Source organism: Charadrius vociferus, unplaced genomic scaffold (assembly GCF_000708025.1).
Source record: "Charadrius vociferus isolate BGI_N301 unplaced genomic scaffold, ASM70802v2 scaffold67, whole genome shotgun sequence".
NCBI lineage: Eukaryota > Metazoa > Chordata > Aves > Charadriiformes > Charadriidae > Charadrius > Charadrius vociferus.
This window is the reverse complement of record NW_009649485.1, coordinates 2993686-3020212: the sequence shown is the minus strand read 5'-3', so window position 1 is coordinate 3020212 and position 26527 is coordinate 2993686. Positions and strand designations below refer to the sequence as shown.

The 26527-nt window shown below is 41.5% G+C and overlaps 1 protein-coding gene across 3 annotated transcripts in view; it reads right to left on the bottom strand.

The window, feature by feature from the left end:
- Positions 1–7963: 7963 nt before the first annotated feature.
- Positions 7964–26527, bottom strand: part of VGLL4 (vestigial-like family member 4) — a 90168-nt gene continuing 71604 nt past the window's right edge. For 2 of the 3 annotated variants that reach the window (XM_009889935.1, XM_009889934.1), the window contains exons 3-5: positions 15105–15327; positions 11740–11860; positions 7964–9878 (exon numbers count right to left, since the gene is read on the bottom strand). In XM_009889935.1, coding sequence (XP_009888237.1) covers positions 9610–9878; positions 11740–11860; positions 15105–15327 — 613 coding nt within the window. In that variant the 3' untranslated portion in view covers positions 7964–9609. Of the gene's footprint in view, positions 9879–11739; positions 11861–15104; positions 15328–26482; positions 26522–26527 lie in introns of those variants that run through there. The other variant, XM_009889936.1, reaches the window with a different exon arrangement.

Here is a 26527-nt window from a genome sequence, read left to right as displayed (position 1 = left end):
TCTCTTTCCTGTATTTCCAAGCAGAAATTGTTTATTTGTTGCATTAATCACTTAAGTTACAGACATGTCAGCAAAGTCACCGTTTGATTTATTACTGCTGATTTTGCATCATCCTGAAAGGTCATAGCTTGACTCACATTACAGACTACATTTGTAAGCCTGGCAACAACAAAAGCATTATTTTTTTGTTCTGAGGAAATCTGTTCTAGCCATGAAAATCTTTAAAACAAGAGTCCTAAAATCACACCACGTTCTGTGTGGTGGTGGCTTTGCAGACTTGGGTTTTTCTTTATTTCCCCACCTGAAAACTCAACGTTTGAACTAATGACATCACATTGTATAGACTAGGGCAGCTCCGGAGGGAAGCTGAAGGCTAAATGCATGAAATGACAGAGGAGTGGTTCAGAACAAAGCTCCCTGAAATAGTGCATTTTAGACAATGTCTGCAGTGCAATCTTTAAAAGTTTTACATTTATATGGTTGATCATGCTGCCCCCTGTTCTTAGCCTATATTCAGACAGCCACGGCTTTATTACGGTAAAGAAAACGTCTTGCACGCTCTTGTTTTCCCCTGGACTAGCTAATTCTGCTTTCCTGATACATCATCAAGGCTTTCTCAAAGCACATGGTGAATTGTGTACATACGTATGCCCGTGTTCTGCGGACGAAATGAGAGTACTCCTTACTTGTAGAGAAAAAGGTTTGCTGGTTTCAGTTGTTACTTTACTAAATCGGCTCTGCAGATTAAGAACTGACTTCTTTTAATCTTGCTTGACAAATTCCTGTGGGAGGTATGAGAATGACTGGGAAAGAGAGACTTACAAACAAGTGACAAAAGGTTACCCTTAAGATAAAAAAAGACCTTCAGAACAAAGGATGACTTCTCTTTATTTTTAGCAACTCTGAATAAGGAGAACAAATTATCATCATCTTCAATTAGGTATCTGTTCCAGTTAATTTCTTTCCAGCATTTTCACTGGCGGGGGAAGTCAGCTCGGTGGCAGGAGGTCTTCACCTGGGGTCTTTTTCTTGCCTATTTGAATCATGTCCTAGTTGGTAATAATTTTTGAAAGCACCTTGCTTACCTCAGATTGTTTGCGCTGTGAAGAAATGCCCGGCGACGCTGGCTGCCACCCTCCAGGCACCCCGGGAGGGAGCAGGGGGTTTCTCGTCCACTTACTGAACCTGTTTTCCTTGGAGGGGGCCTCTCCATGGGCAGCCACGGCCCTACCAAGGGGATTCCCCGAGAGCAGCTGCAGCAGCTCCGTGTCCCGGCTGTGAGACGGGAAGCCAAGGTGCTGCCGGTGACTGCGCCTCTGGCAGGAGTGGCAAGAGGTGAGACCTAAGTTGAAGTTTCCTGAACTCTCTGTGGTTCTGTTACTTTGGATTTGCTGTCAAAGCAGATGTGTTTATATCCATATGTAAAACAGAACAAGCAGCTCTAGCGGCCAAAGCAACGTGAGTGACTATTAATGCCAGGAGAAAACGTTTGATGAATAACAGTAAGATCGAGTTAAATAAAGGTATGTCAGTGAAAGTAAGAGAAAAGGGCTTTGCTCTGCTGTAAACCCCGTAACAGTGCTGTACTACTGCGGTGCTATAGGAATACATGCATTTTCTTCTGAAGAAGTTAAGAATGTGTCGCTTGGAAGTAAAAGGAAGAGGAAAGGCCTTTGCTTTAGCCTCTCAGTATTGTTAGTTCTTTCCATTATTTTCATCCCCACTTCCACTTTAGAAGACCACAGTGGATCAGTGAAGTGCAAAGGTTTGGGTTTAGACTAAGAATGTTGGGTTTGCTTTAAGCTAGCTGCAGCATTTTTTTCTCTGAAAGCAAAAAAAATCCTGTATTTTTTATAATTCATTTTAACTAACTAGAACTAATATAATTGCTGTGGTATATCGTATGTATGGTTTAACACACAAGCCACACGCCATTAATACAACCAGACCGGCATTATTTGAATATTTCAGGCAGCAGGGGATTTGAGCTTTGTGTTGTCCTGCATTAAAAAAGCAATGTTGATTCCACCATGAATAGCAGGGCGCTATCGGAAGTTTTGGGCATGCATAGTAGTGGCCCAAACGGAGTAAACAGTTTTGAGATAGGCAGTGTTTTGACTATTAAATGTAGCAGGCCTGTAGCTGACACAGCTTCATGTTGACAGGTGCCTTTGGGTCTGTCTTTGTGACGGAGAGAAGACAGATGTTCTCCCTGGCATTTAAGAAAGCTGCTGCTTAGCAAAGTAAAATGTAAAATCAGAATGACCAGTGCAGCAGTGAAGGGTGCAAGTGGCCAGCCTACAGGCGAAAAAAGATTGAAAGTCTCGTGTGAATGTAATGAAGTGTGTTCTTACTGGAAGTCGGTAACTGCTTCATCATTATTTAAAAGTAGCCTATAGAAGAAGAAATTCTGTTTTTTCCAACTCCGTTAAAATATAAATGCATGTCAGTCTGAATGTCCGTGTATGACTAATCGCATGCCAGCCATTCTTAGCAGAGAGGCATGTCAGCCCCGTATAAATGCTTAAGTGATACAGCAATTAGCAGCTATAAAACCCCTAAGTTAGCGCATTGTTGTCTGATGAATTGGGCTCCTGATTGTGTCACAAAGGAGAAGATGAGAATTTCCTATTTAATTTAATTTCCTATTTCCTAGGGATGCTGTTGTCACAGGAGGACGGGGGCTGCCTTCAGTATGACGCGTTCCGCTTCCAGCACCGGAGGAAGGACCCACGTAGGAGGAGCTTGTGCTGGGAAGAGTCTGGCATTCTGGCACTGGTCCCACTGTGTCTCTCTGCAGGGTGTGTACGCTGGGCTCATCCAGAGGGGGTGTGTCTGGAGAGCTGCTGCTCCTGTTTCTCTTTGAGGTGCGTTGTCCGTGTTAAACATAAACCGTGTTTGGAAACTTTAACGATAGTCTCGGTGGAGCATCCGGTTCCCTTCATGAGTGCCCCCATGCTGGTCCAGCAAGAGCTGCCTCTTTTAAGTCAGTATTTACTGGTGTGGAAGTTCCTGAGGAGAAGGAAAATCCTGTGAGTGAAATTCAGCAATATTGAGGGTGTCAGCAAGGAGCCCAAAAGTGCTTTGCCCGAGAGGGTGCTGTCTCCCTGTGTGGGCCCCGGGAGCGCGTGCAGAGGGGTCCCGCTCCCACACCAGCAGAGTGAGTCCTTCGTGCGTTGCTCTGGAAGGTGCCTTTGGATAGTTGTGGGGTTTTGCAATTGGGATGATCAGATTTGCCGAGCAGAATTAAGCAGGAAAATTTGAAACTTTTCTGCAAGTAAAAATCACACCTGATGCCAAGCCCACCAGTTAGTCAAGAGTAAACACGGACAAGCACGGAGCAACTGCGTCTCCTGATTAGAGCCGTTTTGTGGAAGACTGAAGGCTTAGGAATTCAAACTGTAGTTTTGAACTAAAAGCTCCAAAGCTCAGTGGAAGATTGCCAGCTGCTGGAAGGTGCTCCTCCTGCCATTTCTATGTCAGATAAAATGCAATAGGACGATTTGTCCTTGAAATTTCAATTAAAAATCGTTCATTGTCTTGCAATTTAACCACTGTTCTTGCAATGGCTATGCCACACTGGACTTGTCTCCTTCTGCAGCTTTCTTTCAGCCTGTGCTGAGGGTGCTGTTACATCTGAGTTTGCTGTAAACTATGAAATGTCTCAGAGAAAATCTGAAATGAGAGAACTGGAGAAAGAAGTGGTGCCTGTGGCTTTACATCAAGGATGAAATGACGTGCTCTCCCCTTCCCTTTTCTGCAGAAATGACTGGTCAGCGACAGTGTCTCCCTGGGACAGTGGCTGGGTGGGAGTAGGCTTGAACACAATCAGGAACTTCGCTACGATCAATAAGATTTTGAGACTGAAGGCTGAGCAGCAGTGGGAAGGCCGTGTACTGAAGGGGTTATGTTCCTGGTTTTGCCATACGTGATACGTGCAGAGGTAAGTCATACTGACTCGCATCTGCTGGTCTCTGTCAAGGTTTGGACTGTGCTGATGGAGGAAAAAAATCGTGTATGTATTAAAGGTCACTCTTGGTGAGAAGAGCTGCCTCCGTGAGCCTCACAGCACCGCTCCTGGGTGTAAAAGCTGTATAAAACCCACTCTTCCACGGGAGGTGAATGTAATCCCGAGACAGAGCACACACTCTGAGCAGCTCTCCCTCGTGAGCCTCTAGAGACACGTTGTGTTGGTGCCTCGTGTGCTGTGTCAGGAGAGCACCAAGGGAAAATAGGCGAGCTTTGTGTGAAGAACAAGGCAGCTGCTGTGGAGCTATATGTAACTGCAGTTTAAAAACAACCAATTAAATGATGTATCTTGGCTGTCTTATACCCAAGAAATGCAGTTGAGATGATAGCTGTTCCACAGAGAGGGGCAGAATGTCCCCATTGAAGGAGAGGTTAAAAAATTATTGTTATTAAATTGGTATGTTTTCTGTCATGGGCCTTCAGAGATAAAGTGTGCTTCAACACACAACGTAATCCAGCTGTGTAATGACTTTGTCTGCTAAGGGAGGAGCGCTGGAGACACCCTTCAGACACTGCGTGCTACGTACTTGGATCTGTCTCCATGCCAGATGAAATGGAAGCTCCTGCACGTCAGGAAGATGCAGACTGGTTTCTTATTTCACTGCTCCTCAAGAAGGATCTAAAGATAGTGGTGACTGTTCCCCTCAGCCAAGCGTAAGGGTGCCAACACTGGTGAGTAGAGCTTATACACAAATCATGTTTGAAATACTTCTGATGTGTTTTGCCAGGGTATCACATTAAGCAACACGACCTACTGGCATGGTGTTTGGATACTGGAGAAGGCTTCATTCACACAGCCATTGTGGAGCAGCACCTCTTTTGGAACGTACGTAGCGCAGTGTCAGCAGCGAGTTCTCCGTGCTCTGCTATTGCACAAAGGCTTCTGAGCAAGGCTGAAAGACAACTTTACATCTTTTCTCTGTTGACTGATTTGGCCTCCTAGCAGCAGCTGGCTCTGGTCCCACCCCCAGCAGCCCCCTGCGCCCCTCTGGGAGCGCTCAGCTCAGCTGCGGTGACAGTTCAGCTGCTGCTCGTGAAGCAGCTTCTGAACTGGTGCAGTCACAGCTCTGGTCGGTGATGGTGAACTGGTTACAATTTCCAGTTTTGTGCCTGTGCCAGTTCTAGAGTCTGACAAACAGTTCAGTTAGGCTGTGCAGTCATGTCGCTGCTTTATGAGCAGCTGCAGTCGGTCCCTGCCGCGCTCTCTGCAGCAGTGGCAGGGGCCGCGACAGCCAGCTGACTTCAGTACGCCTGCAGCCGGCACACACCCCGGCGGGATCAAAACGGAGCGTGGTACTGGCTAGGAACTCCCTTCACTGCTTCGGTGTTTGTAGTTTTAAAGGAACTAAACATCGTGCGAGGTCCCTTCAGCCCTATGGGGTGAGCACCGCTCACCAGCAAGGCCATTAATACCGGTTTAACAAGTACGCAGCCGTACTGCCTCTGCACCTGTGCAGTGACGTACTCCTTTGTGCCGCTAGCGTGTCACACCAGCACTGTCCAGCTAGCCGGCCTCTCTCTCTAGATGTATGTAAAGTTCATTTTCACAACTGAAGAAGCTTGAAATACCTAGAAATACCTAGAAACTGTTCAGGAGAGGTCACTCGCTGAACTGAGCAGGCCGAGCTGAACTCAATCCTACGTATATTTGTGACGACGGGTCTGTTTTTTGAAACTAAAATTCTGGTTTGTATTAAATTAGCACAAATAATGTGTGTGCGTAGGGGCGAGATTACAAATGCATAGCTGGAAGTTGCTCATGGAAAAAGATAAGCCATTACAAATAGTATAGGACTTAATAATGATATGAAGTGTGTGTATAGTCCAGTTTTTCTAGGCCATGTTGCTCCCCTTTTGTGCAAAATTACTGCTTGCCACTAATTAGAAAAATCATGGGGTAGGAAAAAAAAAATACTGTATTTTTCCTTTTACCAAGTAGAAAATAGACCTCTCTCTGAGTTACTGACCTGAAAGATAGCAATGCTGCTTGTCCCGTTTCACGTAGTCCCCAAAATGTTGATGTAGGGATGACTTTTTCCTGAAAGGAAACCAGCTCCCTCCAGAAAGCAGACTGAGAGGCGTGTGAGGCTTGTTGTAGTTGGCCTCCCTCCCAAATGCTCTTAAAGCATGTATTTAGGCTGCTTTCCACGGGTATTTAGAGAGGGATGTTTTTCAGATGTGTTAAACTAATCATTCTTGATGTGTTCTCATGGAATCTCCCACACCCCAAAAATAGCCGTTTACTTTAACAATGCACATGTAAGTCATGCCGGCTTTTACAAACCCTTTAGGCACTGCTAATGTAAGAGTAACTTTGTATCTCGTTATTTTTAGGAGTTCCTTTTTTTATTTTGGAGACCCCTCTACTACACCCTGAGTTGAAATACCTCTGCAGGCTCTTGCCTGGTTCACCCACCTTTCTGAACATCAGGTAAGTAGAACACTTCTTTTTAAGGCTTAACTGTCTCCAGTCAAATGAAGGGAGTGACCATCTATTGAAAAGCTGCTCACCCAAAACAGGAGACCATGCTTGTCTGCGTTTGAAATACAGCTGTCTTCTTTAGGTTCTCTAGGTAAAACTTAAAAGAAGTTGAGGGACAAGACAAAAAAGAAAACTGACATTGGTCTTTTCATCCACAGTACAGAACTGCTGGCCTAGCTGGTGTTTTCCAAACCGGGAACTGCTCCTGGTGAGCTGCTTCAGCCCCACGTGGAGAGCACCGCTGGGCGCCCCCCGCAGTGACCCCATCCCTGGGCAGTGGCCAGAGCTGTCCTGTTGCCGGGGGTATGTCTGTCCGACTCTGCCCAGCGGCAAAGACCGTTTCTTGACCAACTCCCAAACTTGTCAGGGAAAGACCCCACCAGCCTCCAGCTACACCAGCCCCTTCAGTGGGGTAACGCTCCCGAGCGCCATGGGTTTCCTCCGACGGAAAACACGTCGCAAACAGCAGTCTGTTCCTGCTTCTCAGCCGTGAAGTATAGGAACCAATCTCCTCTCTCACCGAGCAATACAGAAGGGTACGTACACACCTGTGATTTAAGAGCACTTTATTGTTCTTTAAGGCTACTTTTAAGTACAAAAAAAAAAAGATGGCCTGCCAAACCTTTTTTTTTTCCAGGTGAAACAAGGCCACAAAAGAATGGTATATTACAGATTTACAAACACAGAGAGAATCTTTCCAACTGAACTGTAGATAACCTGGCTCTGTGAAGAAACTTCACCACGTCTCGTGATGGTGAGTTCAGTTTAGTTTCCTTCCACCTCCCCCCAACCCTTTGGCTTTCGTGACATTATTGTGTCTAATATATGTTTTCCTGGACATATCACATTAAATCTTTATTGCCCTCAAATCCATTTACCTATCTCAGATAAGTAAATGTAACCTTGTAAAACTGCTATTATTGAAAATATTAGCTTTAAAAACATTATCTTATTTGTGTTTACAAAGAAATATAGGAGTCACATTTTCCACAGAGTCCATCTACAGTATTAGTATTTTACTGTTACAATGCTCAGTAGCCTGTAGCAATAACAAACTAGTGGCTATTAATGCTAATGCAGTGTTCTCATAGAATAACTGTGTTCCTGCACTTTTACTGTATTACCGACAAATCTACAACAAAAAAAAGATCAACTTTTTTCTCCAAACAAAAAAAAAATGAATGATTACAATAAAGGAAAGGGAAAAATTAAATAGCTACATATCATTAACAAATTAATTGTTCCTCAAAAAATACCTACAAATTTCTCTGTACATTCTTTACGCACAGCGTAACGATGGTCTTAAAGTTACCTATATAAAAAAGTGTTCTTTTAACAATCTTCCTACAGAGAGTAGGGGACTGAATGCCAAAGCAAGTAAGCGTTGACTACCCAGTAAGATGGTAGTGAAATGTGTAAAACTGGGGGCTTCGGTGGTTTTTTTTTATTTTTAATTTTTTTAAAGAAAATTGAGCAGCCACCTTCTCAACAAGAGTAAGAGCCAATCTCCCGATCTCTTTCTACCCTGCACCTTTTCCAAATTAAATAGCTTAACTTTAAAAAAGAAACATAAAATAAAAGCCACCATGGACCCAATACTGTAACATAGTCCATAATACATCACGTGTAGTTCATCTTCCAACTAGTTCTACCTTCCTACACCGAACCAATCGCTTCAGGTAACCCAGTATGAAAAAAGCCCTAGTTGCAACTGTACTGGGAAGATGGAATGTATGGGGGAGAGCAGTTACACTTAACAAGAAGAAGAGAAGCTCTTAGTACTAGCACAGCTGTGGTTTTACGCCTGCCTCTACTGCCTAATTTCTAGTTAGTAGCTATTAATATAGCAAATGATAATAAATGCAGTAATACCTGTATAAAGTTTTCTAATGGAGGAATGTATGCTGCAACTTGGCATAGGTTTATGAATAAGCTTAAAAAAATTAAAGATCATATTTCACAAACTGTAACAATCTGTTGTCCAGCCAAGATACGTAACGGTAGCAGTTTCTGCAGCTAGTTAAAGGTGGATTACACAGACTTAAGTTTAGGAAGCAAATTACTGCTGAGCAGACAGAGCTGCAGACAGAAACAATTAGTCATGCGCAAAGCTATAGCATCCTGTACCACGCATCATCTATCTCTACACTGCGTCATTTGAGGCCTGTCCTGAGGCTGTCCTCTTTTGCTGGCTGCTACTAAAGTGAATATCAAATACAAATATCATAGAGTACAACTGTACCAGCAGTAAGTATATCTAGGATTGTTACTGACAAAAATAAACTAATTCTGAAGAAAAGCTAATAAGTATTATGATTCTTACTGTCTATACATTAATAGATACCAGCTATTTTTCATAAAACATGCATCGTTAAGCACTATTGAACCCTCCAACCTCAGCTCTATTCTAACAAACTGCAGTGTTTAGGAAAAAATGCCCGTGTTCTGTAAAGTATGCAGTCCAGTTGCAAGCACTAAGCACCTGAAATCTAAAGAGAGAAAGACCTATAACCTGTATGAGACTTCCCCTTCCAAAGCTGTTTTGCTTTAAGAAAAAAATCAAACTGATACAGAAATGTCATCCTTAAACCCTTTTTTCAGCAGTTTGCCCTCAAAATGTTAGCATCTTCCAGAAAGTTGCTATGCAACTTCAGTCCTCCTCCAATAGTGCAAATCATACATGACAGTTCTTTTCAAGTATATACATACAAAATTACTTCACAGAGGGAAAAAAAAAAAAGGCAACGTAAGCAAACCAGACAAATTCTAGTCTCAAGCTAATAAAAGCAAAAAGCATTTGGGTCAACCAACTAAGTGTAATGGCTTTTGTGGATTAGCGTGCATTATTTTTCTTTAAGGGGCAGCAGATTTGCATCAGAGGTTTCTTTGGTAATTGAGGCAGGAAAAAAGGATGCTACATCATATGAATCTTTATGAAATAGTTCCTGCTATCATCTTTAAGGGCACCCTTTTACAAATAAAAAGTGAGTACACAAAAACGTGTGTTGAAAACTAATCTCCCCTCCCCCAACACTATTTTAAGCACTGTTCAAAGCTCAGTCAAACCATGCAAATTCACAAACGTCACGGTCCTCTCTTCATGAGACAACAGAGGGCGAGTGATTATGATTGACCATGTGAGAGGAAGGGGAAGACTGGCCCCGCCGCGAAGCAGACTCGGGACTGCTGGAGACTCCGTCCTTGGCAGCTTTAATCTGAAGCCATGTATCCCCAAGTGCTTTGGCAAAGTGGTCGTCAACTGATCCCGTGATGGACACAGAGTTTGCCACTGGCTCAGGCTCCTTGTAATTCTTGCCAAGGCTTCGGCGGAAGTGCTCTTCCACCACTGGGTCACAGGCAGTGGTAGCTGGATCGGGAAAGGAGGCAGAAGAGGCGTTATTTCAGTGCAGAATCCTGGCACCCCTACTTCCTCCCATTTTCCTATCACCTCAGCATAAAGCTGACTTCTTTACGGCATTATAGAACTGGTAGTGCATGGGGTGGGGAAGGAGCTTGTTAAAATGGAGAAAAAAAAAAAAAAGGGTAATAAATGGCATTAAACATTTTTGCATTTTTCTGACCTGCACCAGGTAAGCGTTTTATATGTAATTATAGTTCTCCCTCAGGGTAGTAACAGCTACAGCTCTGATCCTATGGAAACCCTCTCCCAAAACAATCACATAGAACTTATATTTAGATTTTAACAGAATTAAAGAAGAAACAGTTCTTTAAAATCAGCTCTCCAGCCTGCTGATACCAGTCAGATGTGAGGAGACCCCATTCTAAATTACAGCATGCCAAAAGCTGATTTCAGGGTTTCATCTTGCTTTACGCACTTGTGCCAGGAGCCGGTCAGAAAACTAAATCAATTGTTACCCCTGCATTAGGTACTACGAGTGTTAAAATGGTGTAATACTATCACAAGAGGAACACGGGACCTTAAGAGACAGGTTTTGAATGGTAAGAGTAATAATTCCTCAGACTAAATATGAGAGAGTTGCAGTTTTACAATTTAGAAACAGTATCTGTGTGGTCGAATGAGATTTATCTTTCAAAAATACTTAAAACTGTCCTTCACGCTACAGAAAGGCTTTGATTGTTCCTAAAATAAATGTATCACGCACAAAGACCTCTTCAAGTGACAAGAGACAAATATTTTCTGCAAACCTTTACCACTGTCCCAAAGCCCGTGTCAGTACAGCTGGGGCCTCAATGGAGGAGCTCTCTTTAAGGAACAGCAGTTTTCTAGAAAACTTCCAACATCTCAGATCTCTAACTACTGACTTCTCTAAAAGTGTAATATATCCTCCAGGGTCTCACTTCAGCTTCTAATTCCAGTTTTCAACAATACACTGATTTTTTAAATAAAAAAAAAAAAAATCATCATCTTACTATGGACTTCTAGGTTCCTACACACGTCGTGCCAGTATTGTTACATTGACACGTTCCGGTTGAAGAAGCCTCCCTGCCAGAGACTTGGAAATGCTGCGTGTTAAATCTATGCATCAGCAGACATATGCCTTGAAATGAAAGGGCTGTGCTTTGCCCTAGTCGCACAGGGAGAGAAAGTGAAGAGAAACATCCCAAGGCTCCCCAGCAAGCACTGCATGAAAAGATTTTGTGAAAAGTACTAATTGCACAGAAGGTAGAAAGCTAAAGCTCCCTGCTTGGGTTGCTATAGCAACTGCCCTCCAAAGCGTTTTGTGTTAACCACACAGAGAAAGGTGGAGGGTATGTGCTTTGGAAGAGTATTTGTATCTGCAGGAAAAGATTTTTGTAACTGCAGCTGAATCATAAAAATCTACTGACTACTGAAAGACTGGGGAAACTACAGCTCCAGCTCTTAAAATACGAGCATAGCTGGATCTGCTGGCCCTGTCTGCTGTTTGTCCCCTAGACTAAAATAAACATAATGACTTACTTGTCTGTGTGTGGTGTTTGTTTGCTGGTTTTGGGTTTTTTTTTTTGAAGCTTTTCAAAACCAGAAAAAAGAACACCTCTCTACCTAATTTTGAATGGGTACTTTCTACTGGGGCAGAGGATGGATGGTTAGAAAGAGTGCAGAGGGGATCGGTGCTAGCATGTCTCTGGGTAGACAGGATACAGACAGGTGTCCATTGTTCCCCCTCATTTCTTCCCGTCAATATGTCAGTGGGTACACAGGTAAGGTTAGTGAGCCAGTTTTGTTTGGCAGTTAAGGGTGTTAAGGGTGTGGACATGTAACTTACTGCTAGAGGGTCTTCTGTAGGCAGTCATTGCTGAACCGCAGCCGCTGTGAGCAATGGGGCAATGAGAGAGGTTACAGTTCCGGTTGTTCGCAGAAGCACATGTGATTACAGATGGACGGTTCTAATATGGAAGAAAAAAAGAAAACTGTCACTCACTAAGGCAATTAGCCAAAGCCATATTAGCAGCAGTTCATTGCATAATCACTTGAGATGTACAAACACTGAACTGAATCCCAGCAGTGAAATAACCCATAAACTGTCCAATTCAATAAAGCATATTAAAACCCCAAATATTCAGCTATTATTTCTTTGTCTGATTAAAAAAACCCACACTGCATTTCCATAATGGTTCTTAGTTATTTAAGTGGCAAGCAGCCATACAGAAAAAGGGTAGTAGAAAAGCAAATCATTAAAAGCATTAAAGTGATTTTACAGTGACTGTTTCAACTTCACAGGCATTAACTATGCAGAACTAAATGTCAACACATTAAACACTTGTTTTGTTCTATGTCCACATATCCTTCTGATTCCAGGACTCAGAAGGGCTTTACAAATTTTACAGGTATTTGTCATCTTAGTGTTAACCAAGTTTTAATGTCATTATTTTTCATTCAGAAGTTAAGCTCTCCTAGCCTGACTAACTCTGTATTCCATATTTCAGCCACAAAACAATAAGCCCCTTAAGATGTAAAATTTGAAGAGCTCCTGAGCGAGCCTTGACTGCAAGTATTTTACTGCTGCAATTAATCTGCCTTTCTAGCACATGATAAACATCATCCTTTTTCATCCTGAACACATGCAAATTCTCCAAAATATCTATTCATGTAAGTTGAATTCTACAATATATACTTTGTACAAAGTGTGAACATAAAATACTCTTCTTAAAGTTGTTTACTGTATAAATGTTACATTGAAACAAGGCCTTAGGAAAAGAAATGCCCCCGTTTCTCCAGCTGGCTGAAGGGAAATAACTTGGGTATTGGAATATTTTTGCTTTGCATCTCTGGTCTGTTTTATGATGCAAGGAGTCCATTTTGCTATATTCAATGCAAGTTAATTTTTTAGTGCGCAAAAGATTCACAGAATTGAGGTAATTAACACAGTTTTAATTTCTTGTCCATTTAAAAAAATTTGTGCAGCAGAGCCACAAAAATCACTACCCTACCTACCACCAGACAAAGTCAACAAGGAAGGAAACAGTTTTCATTGTTTGGTGGTACTTTAGTCTAGACAGAGTAAGAGCAAGACCGAAGTAAAGAGATGAGCTTTCAAGGGAAGGTGTAACACTATTTGTCTAGACACAACGGAAATCATGCTATTTACATCTTATTTACTTTTTTTTTACTATGCTGTCAGTGCAGTAAAGAAAAAAGCGATTTATTTCATTTTTCTGTAAGCAGTTCACATGTGGAAGTATTTATTGTCTTTTTTTATATAGGCCAAGATTTTGTGCATCTATGACGCGGTTTTTGATATGTGTATATATGCTTATCTCTTCAGAAGAGTATTTTAGACATGGCAGAGGTGGGAAGTACAGAAAGAGACAGGTAATAAAAAAAGTTGTCTCAAGAATGCATGTACCAACACCACAAAGGATCTGAGGACAGGGTAAGGCACCTTACAGAATCCCCCGATATGGTTCTGTGTATACAGTAGCCCTGAGCAGACTATACATATTTGAATGAAAATACTCAGATAAGCTGAGAATTTAGTAACAGTGACTACAGCAGCTAAGTTAACGCCATGCTGCCAAAATAAGAAGGTATTTTTCCCACCTCTATTAGCAACAGAGCAAGACAAAATCCCATTCAACATGTTAATGTTAAAAAAACACCCCAGAAAACCAAACCAAAAAATCATCAAACTAGGGTTTCTTATTTTCAGTACACTTCTTTCTTTGTATGATTTCTACTCTGTGCTCTTAGCAAGATCTTACCTCAACATCCTATTTTCCCAAGAAAACAGATGTAATCTAGCTCAAAATGTCAAAGATAACAAAAGAGAAAGGAATCTGGTAATGGGCAACAGGAATCAGCCCAAGTCAAACACACCAAAATAGCAGAGTGTCAGTGGTGTTAGCTGCTAGGCTGAGACGCAGCGGTAATACTATCAAAGGGCACCAGTGTCGTCAGTGGAAGCCTGTCCCTTCCTCCTCTGTCATCACTGAACGCCGAGAGCAAAGAAGAGCCGTTCTGCACAGAACAATAACTCTGCAATCTGCGTGCCAAATGATGCAAGATATCAGCAACACTAGTGTAAAGCTAGGCGTTTTGGCTTAGCAAAATGTAAAAGACTAGCGTACACAGCCAACCGCCGTGAAGATCTACACAGCAGATGTAAAGTATACTGCTCCAGTGAAAAGCAGCTTTCATAAATTGCATATGAAAAATTCCAACCTCTGAAAGATCATCCACTTAAAGTGTTTACCCTTTGTAGGGCATCACAGGAGAGGAGGAAGGAAGGATGGACGAACTTGGGTACGCAGGCCAGTTTAATTTCTCAACACTGCTGCTCATCACAACTCAATTATCTTGCTTTGTCTCTCCACTTGTGAGAGGGATTAAAAGTGAGTCTGACATACAAGAAAACGGTTATTTTATAAACTGCACAGAGATGGCTCATCTTCAGCAGTTCTGAAGGAAAACAAATACAAGATGGCAAGCCAAAACCCAAACAACAACCAGCCAAAACAAAACAAACCCCACTCCCACATATGGAAATAAACTAGAAAATAATCAAAAATCATTACTTCTCTTTAGGAAAAGTCATTATGAAATAGTGATACAACATTGCTCTGAACAACGCAGTGAATGCTTTTGGCTGGCTGAAACAACTAATGTCATTCCAGCTTCTTTCACCTGGAAAATTCAGTGCAAAATTCTCCTTGATGCCCTTTCTGTCTTGCACCTCTTCTCCAGCAGTCCCAGCAGGAGAGAGCCAGGAGAGAGGGGAGGGAAGCACGCAACGATTGCCAAGAGGAGCACAGATGATTACCCTCTATATCTATGAACTACATCAGTTATTGCCTAGCAGGTAGTGGAGCCTTGCTTAACCACAGAGCAACTCAGACTCTGCATTCCCAATTAAAACACATGCATTCACAAGCTTAGAAAAGCATCAGAAAAAAGCAGGAAGCCTAAGAAATCTGTGACAGATACATTTAAGCATCGGCAGTTTATTCACGTTAAACACAATGAGCCATGACATTCATTGTGCATTTTGAAAACACATTTCGCCTGAAGAATGGTATCGCCTACCTACTGTAACTCACAATACACTCTGCTTACATCTGGGAAGTCCTCGTTGTCTCTCCAGCAAAGACTCCTAAACCCACCCCGAGTTTCTTGTCAACTAGAAACCAGTACCTGCTGCCGTTCCACAGAAGTCAGTGTAGGTGTGATGCCAACTGTTCGGGTTGCATCCATGCTGTTTTTGGTCAGTGCTAGAGGTTGATCCATGGTCAAGCTTGGGATTGAGGCATACATGTGATTGGCATGAAGGCTCATAGTTGGGGCAGCTGCCCTCTCTATTGGGCTGCGACTCCTCTCTCTGTGCTCCTTCCGATAATCTCCATTGGCAGTCTTGTTTCTAATACATGAAAGAGAGAAAAAAGTCAAAGGACTTACTATTGTTACAAGCTATAATGAGACATGCAACATTAAATCCCTTTAAGAAACATGAGGCATTTTGCTTGGTTGTGAGGAGGGGTATAGAATCGCTCAGTGAGGTATCCCTGGTCTATCCAGCCACCTTGCTGTGAAGATAAGCCAAAGATTTACATTTGCAAGCTCTGGCAACCAATGGGTTTTTTTCAGCCTAGAATTTCATCAGATACCTATCTAAAACCACCAAGTTAAAGGAACAACTGATCATGTTTTGTTAAGGTCAGACACCTCCTCATTTAACATACTATTAATCCCACTCTGTCCCCTAACACTGCAATATTCTCTAAGCATTACTGAAGCCCGAGAAAAGTTCATTTTACTCAAAAAGACATGGGTTGATACCAGCAAAATGCAGTGAGTCAAGGCAGGAAGCAAAATTTTCAGATCAGAAAATGAAGAAAAAGCAAACTATGCTGCAATTATCTCAGAATCGTTTAATTACAACCGTTCTTTAAAAGAGTAATTTCAAACTACTACTGAACAGTAAATCTCAGTAGATGTACTCACATAATTAGCCTATCATTCACTGCAATTAAAGTCATACTGATTTTGTACTTAAGTATGAGATATTTCAGTTTCCATACAGCAATACAATCATCATTAAAGGCAAACCAGTGAATCAAAGGATAGGTACTTCATTCATACTGGTGAAGGCAGTCGTTCATAACCATTAGCCAAGAAAGCACAGGTACCACTGGCAGCCTGTAACATACCAGTATGGTAAGAGTCACCTAGTGCCTCAGTGTGAAAAGGGAAGCTCAGGTGATCTTTCACTTAAGCATGAGCTGAGGAAAAAGCTGGTTCTACAGAAAATACGGTCTGTCTTCAGAAGACTCTTGAAGTAATAGTGAAGTGTCCTAGATGTCCTCTGTACAAGTGGGTAAAATCAATTTACAAGGTGTTTTTCCCCTGCTTTTTTAAAGATTGCTGCTGCATATCAGTTTGCTATGTTATACTTTAAAATGCTTTGATGATATTAGGCAGAGATAGAAAAGGAATAGAAAAATGTTTTCTGTAATACTAGAAACCAAGATGTACAAATAGTATGCAATATTGAAGTAAGTTACAACTCCAAGAAGCTACTGCCTATTTCAACATCTGAGAAAGTCTCTCAAAAAGGAATGCCCACAGCTGAGAGGAAAAAATAAGCCCTGCCAACAGGGGAAAATAAAGAACCCCAAAGCTTATCAACAAAAATGCTATAGAAAACCTTCCAGGTTTCTGTAAGTGAAATACTTACTTAGATTTATCTAATGGTTACTTGGTTTATGTTAGTTAAAAACAGACAATAACACTACTCTGTCTTAAGTTGATTTCTCAGTATCATCTAAAAATCAAACCAACACTGGTGTTCACATTCATTCTCCAACACCACACCACTACCTCCCACTGTTCACACACACACACTGGTGCACCATTTCAGGCCGGCAGGTTGGCCCAGCGCCCCTCACGTGGCATGGCGACACAGCCATGCTGGCAGCATCAGGGACAATCTGAAACCCCAGTACAGGGTGCGGGGATGCTCTGCCATAACCTGCCCCATAACCTGCCCCGGCAGTCAGGGGTGCTGGCTGTGTTGCACAGCATTTGTTTATGTGCCTTTCAAGACCATGTAAACTCTTAGCCTCAACAGCATCCTGTGGCAATGGATTCCACAGTTTAAACTACACGCTTTGTTAAGTACCTTATCTTCATGGGCTCTTCTTTTGTTTCTTTTTCACCTACAGTCTAATGGCTCAGTCTGCTACTGCCCTACTTCTTGTATCAGGACAGAGAGAAAGCCATCACTTCCTGTTGACCATCTCGTGTCACTCCTGAGTTCATCTGTGTTCAACCGCCTTTTTTCCTCCAAGGTACTAATTTTTTCAAATAAAAACTGTTGCCACATCTTTGTCATCATTGTGGCCCCTCTCACGTAAGAGCTAGAAAAGCTATAATCTTTCTTGAGATGAGGATGCAGATCTGTGCTGTATTCAGGAGCAGGACCTTTGCTGAACTCATCACAAGTCTTCAGTGCTATTCTTCAGCCGGCTCAAGAGTCACTTGGTTGTATAAGTTCAAAATCTGCTATTGCCGCCTGACTCAAAACTCATTTATCACAGTACAAGTTAGGGTTAATACGGTACCAGGCAACCAGTGACTTGAGAACCTCGGGACACAGCTGATTCTCTATGCCAAATTCCCCTGACATGCTTGGGAGGAACAGCCAACAGAATAACAATACAATTTGTAACCGTTTGGATCCCCCCACCCAGCCCCCCCGCCTATCGCTTCTCCTTTTTAACTAATTACAAATTAGTAGTTGCAGATTAGCAGAATCAACCATAAAATCTAACCTTCAAGGTTTCACAGCTGGCGCTCAAGATGTTCTCTGAAAATCATGTTTCTTGAATCCTTCTTTATAGGCCCCATTTAGACACAATAACGCAGCACTCCAAGCGCCAGGAAATACATTCTCACAGTGCTCCATTTCGATCTTTTGCCAGCTTTGGTACCATTTCAATTCACAAGACTACTTTGCAGTATCAGCATTCAGAAGAAAGAAGTTTAGAATTGCATTGCTCTGAGCTAATGACTGATGCAAATGTGTGACTTAATGGCAGCACAACGGACTCTATATTTAAAGTACAGTAGCCTCATCTTGAATTACAGTACTGAAACAGCTACTGAACACAGCAAACTAATCCTTCACCACCCCTGAGGAAGCAAGCATGGAACTTCATAAATAGTACGCCTTTGCAGACTGTTTTTGTACCTGGACAACAGCCATTAGATAGCCTGGGAAATAATAACATGAAAAGACATAGCTAAGATCATTGTTCAAGGGATAAAGGCAATGCTGTGTAGAGATGGCTCACTCTTCTTGCTGCAATGCAGTATCTTTGGTGGCTGCAAGCCAAAAATCTTAGTTTTCAACTAAATATTATCTGGTCTACTACAATTTAAATAACTATTTGGAGGCTGCAACACCACACACAGCTCCAGTAGATTCCTACTTTTCACTGCCTCAAAATAAAAAATAAAAATAAAAATAAACCCTGTTCAGAATTTTTATATTTTAATAAGCACAAGCTGATTTTCAAAGGAAAAAACTTTGTTTCCTCCACCAAAAATACTTGTAAAATGAAACAAAAAAAACGTAGCTACACCAGTTGTCTGAGGGTTTTTTTCTTAGAACTGGGATTTCAACAACTCAGTGCTGCATTGACAGGGGAAGGAGGGGGGCGGGGCTCTCAAGTGAGCAGTGATGAACAAACCTACTGAAATTCCCTAGCAAAAGAAATTTTCCATTTTACACAACAGCACCTATTTCACTCATCCTCACTTTAAACAAAAAGTCACAGCCCTAAATATTGGTGAAGTGGTAGTTTTGGTGCAAAAAAGTAATAAACAAATGAACTCTTCTGCAAAGATTTTTGGAAGAAGGGACCAGCAAACTGAGAGCTGGGATCAGTCTGAGGCCAGGAAGCGCAGCACAGTAGGCAGACCTTCCCTAAAGATACCTAAAATTATTGAATTATCTCAGCAATCTCAGCAGACCACACCCTAGCCCTTTCTGTAGGCAGATAATTCCCTCTTCTTAAATTAGAACAACTCCTCTTCCGGGCAGGGAACAGTTTATACTCCACTCCTCAAAAATCTTCTCCTCAGTTCCTCTACCTTCAACTATATAGTCTTAGCAAAAAAGAGAAAAATAGCTAAGGCTTCTACTTCCACATCAGATATTATTTTTTCTGAGCCCAGCTGAAAATTTTACAGCACCGGGCAGAGTAGTAACATGATACCTCTGCCCTTGTGAAAATATACCAGCACTTCTGAGTCCCTCCTATTTAAATATAAATAGCAAATCCTACAGACATCTGACTCCACTTGTAAAACAATTGTACAGAAAATTATTTATAGAGTATTCATCAATTTCATATTATGAAATAATTTTAGTTGAAAATCTAACTTTAAAAATAATTTTCTGTTAGAAACTGAAAGTTTGTTACAATTTTTTTAAATTATTATTAGTGAGATAAGTCATTCTTGTTTTAGTATTAGATGTTTTGTCTGAAAGGGCAATCAAAATTGCCTGTCTTTGAAGATAATTATATTTCACTAACGTGAATTAGCGTAAAAATTCCACAGGCACTGAACGAGTACAGAGATACATCTCTTAGTTCAAACATGAGGGCAGAAAATTACATAGAAGGATTTCTGACCATGTTTGAAAAATAATTCAAAAATACATGCTACAAGTAAATCTAGCTGTCCAAACAGCTTTACCATCCCCTGACTCCACTGTGTCTTAGAAATCAGTATATCTAACTCTGGACTCCATCTTCAGTGGTGAGTCTGCCAATGCATCTCCACTGGCTTAAGAAATAGCCAGCAATTAATATCGGTGAGAACCTGAGCAAACATCAGGCAGCGGGACGCTATTACATCAGCCAGCCTCATCACCCTTTACTTCCCCTCTAACAGAGGTATTCAAGCTACCTGCAGGTTTATTTTACCAAAATTATACATGATTCCAACCTTAAATTCATTTCTCCAACACTTGAAAAACAGACATTGTTTTCCATGTTTCTCCCCAATGAATCATAACCGAGGCTCCAGCACTTACCAAGCATCATGTGCTCAGATGGATGTCATACCAAAACCACACACATCCTGACTGTTAGCTGAAAGTCTGCTTCAGTTTGCTTCTAAATAATGTTTGTTAATTGAAAGCAATGTTTCAGTCCTCCTCAGGAACCAGTTCAAAGGTAGCGAAAATGCATTGTTCTTAGTATTTTTTTGTTGTTGTTGTACACCCTTTAAATGCGGCTGTTCTGTTCCCTGGCACAGAGTGGCGGTAATTCACACTCATCTTACAGGAACAGCCTAAGGCTGCCAGCTGCTTAAGGAAAAGGGAAAAAAAAGAGGCCCACCGAAGGGGACAGTTTTGCTTGCACTCACTTCCAGCCTGCAGATCCTTAAGGAACAGATGCCAAAAGTATTACTGTACCTCCCAGTGAAGAAATCACAGGCGTTTCACACTCCCTTTGGCAGAAAATAGAGCTCTAACTCGAAATGGTTGTACTGTAGGAGCGTGTTTCACTTGCAGAAAGAACAAGTACCCACTTACAGTGCTTTTTAATTATCATATGTTTTCTTTATACAGACACAATGGATGATATTGCTTAAGAGTAAACTTTCATTTGGGTAACCTAATTCAAATATGCTCTTAGTATTTTCAGCATCTTTATAATATTCATTTTCTAACATCTTTTACTGTATTTATTCACAAACTTTGAAGTCTGAAAGAGGACAGCTGCTTTTGGTAAAGACTATTTAAGGGTTTACAATCCACTGATACAAAGTATCTTCTCCACATGATGGGGATCATTTCCTGCAAAAGTATCTACTTGCAGACATTAATTTTGTTACTGTGAGGTTGGAAAACAAGAATTTAAGGTGGTATTTCAAAAATACAGTGATATATATCCAGAGGGGAAAATCCTATGTTTCACTTACTCAGAATTTTTTAAGCAATCCAAATTCACTAACAAAACCCAAACAAAACCTGAAAGTATTAGCAGTTTGCTCTTTGAGTGTCAGCCAATTATCTGAAGTATTCGTAACATGAAAAAATATTCCAAACAGCCCAATACACTCTTCAAACCACATCTACTTTGAACGGCTGCCACTTCAATGCATAACCCTTTTTCATCCCACTTAACTAGCTTTATGCTTCCCTGTGAATTTGAGTAGCCTTTTCCTTTTATGGCTTCGTACTCTAAGCCCAAAAGCTTTCAAGTAAGCAACTTGCAAGAGGTTATTGTTTTTGCAAGAATCACTTCCTCCACAGAATCTGGACACCTGATACGGCTTCCTGAGAAAGATAAGAATGCCCCTCCTTTTTGTCATTGCTGTTATTTAAACATTATTTGTACAGTGTATTCCCCCCTGCAGGACATTTTTTTGACAAACGGAAGATCATGTTCAGACTAATGCACAGAAAAAACTGACGACTGATCTTCCATTAAGGCCTTTCTGGAAGCAGCACTACAGCAGCTATGCCTCCTGCTGTGATTCTGGAGGACTCCGAAAGGCTGTGCTAGCCAGCTGGCTACAAAGTGGTGCTTTAACCCAGGTCTGTAGCTGGCAAATCCGCCATTTCTTCCCCCATTCAAGTGTGGTTAGCAAGGAAAGAAGCAGGTGGCTAAGTCTTCACTTTCTGCCTCCGGCTAGAAACAACTCAGCAAAGGCACCCAGGATTTTAACCACTGCCTCAAAGCTTCTTCAGCCACCAATAATTAAACTTAACTCTTCCCATAAAAGAGCCTTTGTTCTTTTGAATTTGTCAGCTTAAGCATCAGGCCCAGTTTGGAGAACCGAGCATCGCATTTACGCAAGTTCTTTCAGAGTCAGAAGTACGCATGCACCAACTGTACCTGTTTTCCCCTGCTCCCTCCACTCCTCTCAATTCAGAATTCTGCAGTTCCTTCCCTTAAAAAGTTTCAATTCAGGAATTGGGGTTTTTTTTAGTTCAATGCTACAGCCAATGGAAAGACCTTTGAGATGGGAAGTCAAAATAAAACCATTGAAAAAATACTAACAAGAAATCAGATAATCTTCCATATAAACAAACACAAGTCACACTTTCTATATTTATCCTCACCAAAACAAGATTTTCAGAGATAAAATCTTGGACCCGATAGTTACTTGCAAATGTAATAACTAGGAGAACAGATTTCACAGTAAGAGAAGTAAATTCATAATAAGCGGTGAAATGCATAAAGGAGTGTCCTATTACTGCCTGCCTGCACCAAGCAAAAACATTCAGATACAGAAGAGCTTCCCTTCCTGAAGGCTTAATATTCACAAGTATGAAAGAATGCAAGAGAACCGCATGATGTAAGACCTTAGTCAAAAGCCAAACCCACAAAACTGAAATCTAGATCTAATGTACAGTAAAATCAATTAACACAATCTCAGATCCTACTTACATTTTCTCACAGGAATTTTTTTTTAATGTTTGGCCATCTTTTCTCTAACACTCATGGGACGATTATGAAAGGTAGCACCGGTTGCTTTATAATGGTAATCAATCATTCCATCCCTAAGTAAAACTCTGGGATTTATTACACGACAAATTACGTCACTGCTGGAACAGATGCATACACATACAATCCAGAAATGATGACAAAGTTACCTTACTGCAATAGGTACAGACTACATGTTACCTGTAAAAATCAAAACCTGTAATTCAACTTTACCAAAAAAAAGAAAAAAAAAATTTACGCCAGAACCTCTGCTCTGCACTTCTACTGCCTGCCCGCTCCAAACCTCCGACAGTTAGGTTTTCATTTTGTGTGGTAAACCTCATGGCTCATTTTAAAGTACCATAATTTTTGAAGAGGTCTGATGTGAGGCCGTACCTGAGATGTAAACAACAAAATTTTAACATATAACAAATATCTGAAAAAAATCTGAAATGGTATCTGATCTCATTAATTCTGCTGAGGTTAACTGTAAATATGAATTCGTCTGTTAGGAAAATTAAATACATTTTTAAAAAAAAATCACTAACAACTCAAAAAGTGGAGCTGGAACATTTCAGTATCACCACAATGGCAAGTGTCTAGGTATAATTGGACACTGCATTAATTATAAAAAGTTTCCTAAAATGCACTATATTTTCTGGAGCGTAAACATCAGCCCATTTCATCTCTCCCAAGTTTTGTTTAACTACATCTAGGTGGAAACCAACAGCTGAATAGAACTCCCATCAGCTCTGACCGAGTTTTCAAGGACCAAGGACAAAAACTATTCAGCCTCCTGCCAACCGCATTAGCCAAAGCTGAGAAACTTTCTGGTCCTCTAACCTGCAACATGGCATCACTGTTTTCCCTGTTCTAACTACAGTCTAACACCTTGTCAGAGCAACAGCACATTTCTCAGAAAGGAGGAGGAGTTGTAAACCAAACCTTTAAGATTTACCTGATTCAGCCACCTCCCCATAACACTCCCTTCAAAAATGACAGTGGCTCCAGTTGCCTTTGAAAAACCTGCACAACACACTACAAAAATACACAAGTGAAGAACTATTCCTGCCAACTGTGAAGATCAGTAGACAGAAAATGTGAATGTTTCAGAAGCTGAAGAAGGCTCTGCAGAGGATGCGGTCTGTCTTTAGAAGATGCTGCTACTACAGTTACAGAGCGGACTTTTTTGGGAAGATAGTTTCAGTAGAACTGCAAAACGCAGACTTACCAACAGACACCTGAAATACAATCCTATGGTTGCCAATTAGGACCCACAACTAAGGTCTCATTTCTAGCTCAAAAGTAAACTATACAAAAGTCGATGTACCATCTGGGTGCTTCAAGGCACAATAACCTTATTCTGAGAAAGTCAAATGAAGCCAGTGAAATAGAGCAGAGCCTGCCAACGTTCACATCTGGAGAGTGAGTCAGGCTACTGCATATATTGGGACGAACAGAACATGATCTAGAAAGGCAAGTCACCGCTGGAATGGAAACTAGAAGTATCCGTGCAGAAGTCTGAACTGTTTCATGTTCATAAGGCACTATGAATTGCTTGGAGGGAAAAAAACATCCCAAAAAGCAAATGATAGAAGATGAGGTTAAAGGGACACTCCAAACTTTCCCTAAAATTTCTAACAAGCGGGAAGGAAAATTTGACAGTATAAGGAAAGAGCAAAGAAGCTTCCATGAAAACAGCTAGAAGGTCAGAGGGGTTACTGGAAAGATTCAGAGGCAGCTATGAAATGATTAATTTGTACCCACAACTGCAATGCCCACCCAAACACCTCTGGCAGACATTTCCTCTTATGTTCTACCAATTCATGTGCTAGGTCACGTGCAGCTTTTATAATTCAGCCATATTAACATCCTTTTGAAGTCAAACTTGGCACATGCAACAAACCTTTTATACTGAGTCACTGGAAAATACTGTAAAAACTATTTATGATCAGACAGAGAAAACTACAGGCCAATGTCAGGAGAGAGCTTGCACATAAAATAGACGCAGCAGTGGGTTGTGTCCTAGTGCAACAAGATTAGCCACATACATGTGTGCTCAATATTGCCAGGGTACATCAGTCTGTTCTGCAGGCTCTGGGAAAACTTGGTGGTGTTGAAACTCAATGGTGAAACTGTGCAGAACTGTTAGAGGAAATAAAAAACGGCAGTTACATTTTCTTATAGTAATTTCAGCGTTGTTCCTTACAGTATTTTCTACTTTTTTATTTGGAAAAAATACTTTCATTCATCACTCAATGCCTGTCATGCAACTATTTTTCTAGAAGTGGGTACCAGCTTAAGTCAATCTGTGAACCCCAAGTTCTCAACAGTTTATGGGATTTTATTTAATTCCATCACATAAAAGACTGCATCAAGTAGAATCTTACAGTAGAGCAGCAGATTAATCATTTCCTTCAAACAGATGACATGGCACATAAAAGATATCAACAACATGAGAATAGCAAGTTTATTTAATAAGAGCTTTAACAACACAAGCCAGTCTCTGAAAATATGGTCACGGTGCTGGAATTAACTGTGTCAAATTGTCAGGAGATGGGATTATAGAGCTTTCTTTCCAAGTCCAACGGTTCTTAAGAGAAAGAGGGAAAATGGCCTGGATCATTAAAGTTTACAAATTATGGTTTCTATCCGTCAGATACACAATGTAACAGTAGTTGATGTGAAGCAGGAAAAGCTGAGAAAAATGCTAAAAAAAGCGAGGCTTTAGACCTTTAGACTGGGACCAGTGTTCAAATAACTGGTTTTAAGAAATCAGATTTTTTCATGGACTGTTTTATAAAAGGAATAAACATTTCATTAAAAGTTTATTGAAACTGTTTGTAATTGCTAATAAAATCGAATTACTGAAACCTCTAGAAGCACTAGAAGCACTATAAATACAACAGCTTCATTATATTTTGAATGACTACTCATACCAACATAGTAAAATAATTCCTTTGAAAAGCTGATAACCAAACCGACCACAGCAGTAGCAGCTAAGTGTGTTTGAAAGGTACTTCTGCAGTTAAGGCGCCCAAGTTAACCATCAAATTCTTCAATCAACAATATCTATCCTCTCACAGAAACTTCTGGCTTAAGGAAGAATTTAATTAGAAAAGCAAATCACAAGCAGAAATGTTTTTGGGGATTTTATTTCCCCCCTTTTTAAAAGACAGATTGATGAACACAAAAAGTTACTGATTAAAAATGTGACAGAAAGATTCAGGGAGCATCATTCCTTATCAATTCAGATAGCAAGAAGTCAGCCGTGTCCGTACAGCTCAAACACACGCGCTTCAAACAACTCTGACAGACGAGGACTTTAAAGAGAGGACTTTGACAGCAACACATGAATCGACCTTAACTTGACTGTAATGTGCGACTCCTCCATTATTTACAGTAACTGTACATCTGTGCCACATTAAAGACTACATGAAGCAGTAACTGGAGTGTGCTGAGACTTCTCCCCAGATGTTTTGGAAAGTTGTTCTCATGGCTTACCGCACTCGCGCCGCCCCGTCCCCCCTCAGCGGGTACCCCGGGCTGCCGGCAGGGCCGGGGGAGGGCTGACGCCCCACTGCCCTCCACACACGGCCCGCAGGTACCATCAGCCAGCAAATATGCTCCGCTTTCTATGTTCACCTTCCAGGGGATTTTAGGAACAATATTTACATTGTGAATGAGCAACCTTGGAGAGCTGCTGAGCAGCAGAGTTTGTTTACAGCATTCGTGGAGTTATGTAAGAAATTTAAAGGAGGACGCGAGTTCCGCCAGGCAGTATGGCCACGGGTATCTGATTTACTCAACATCACGGCAACTACAAAGCACAGCGGATTCCAGCAACATTTTCCACTGGGGGAAGCGGTCAAATAACTGAGGTCAAAACCTTCAGGCTTCAATGGCGGTAGAGCCCTTTTATTTCCCTTGCCATTTTTTTGGGGATCAATCCTCAAGGCAAACCATACCCACCCCTTCCCAGCCCCGGGGGCCGCGGGGTGTCCCTCTGCGCCGGGGCCGGGCCCAGCCGAGCGCAGGGCCCGCGGTGCGAGTCCCGTTACTAACCTCGGGGCGAGCATGGCCCGGGCGCAGGAAGGCGGCCGCCTCCCC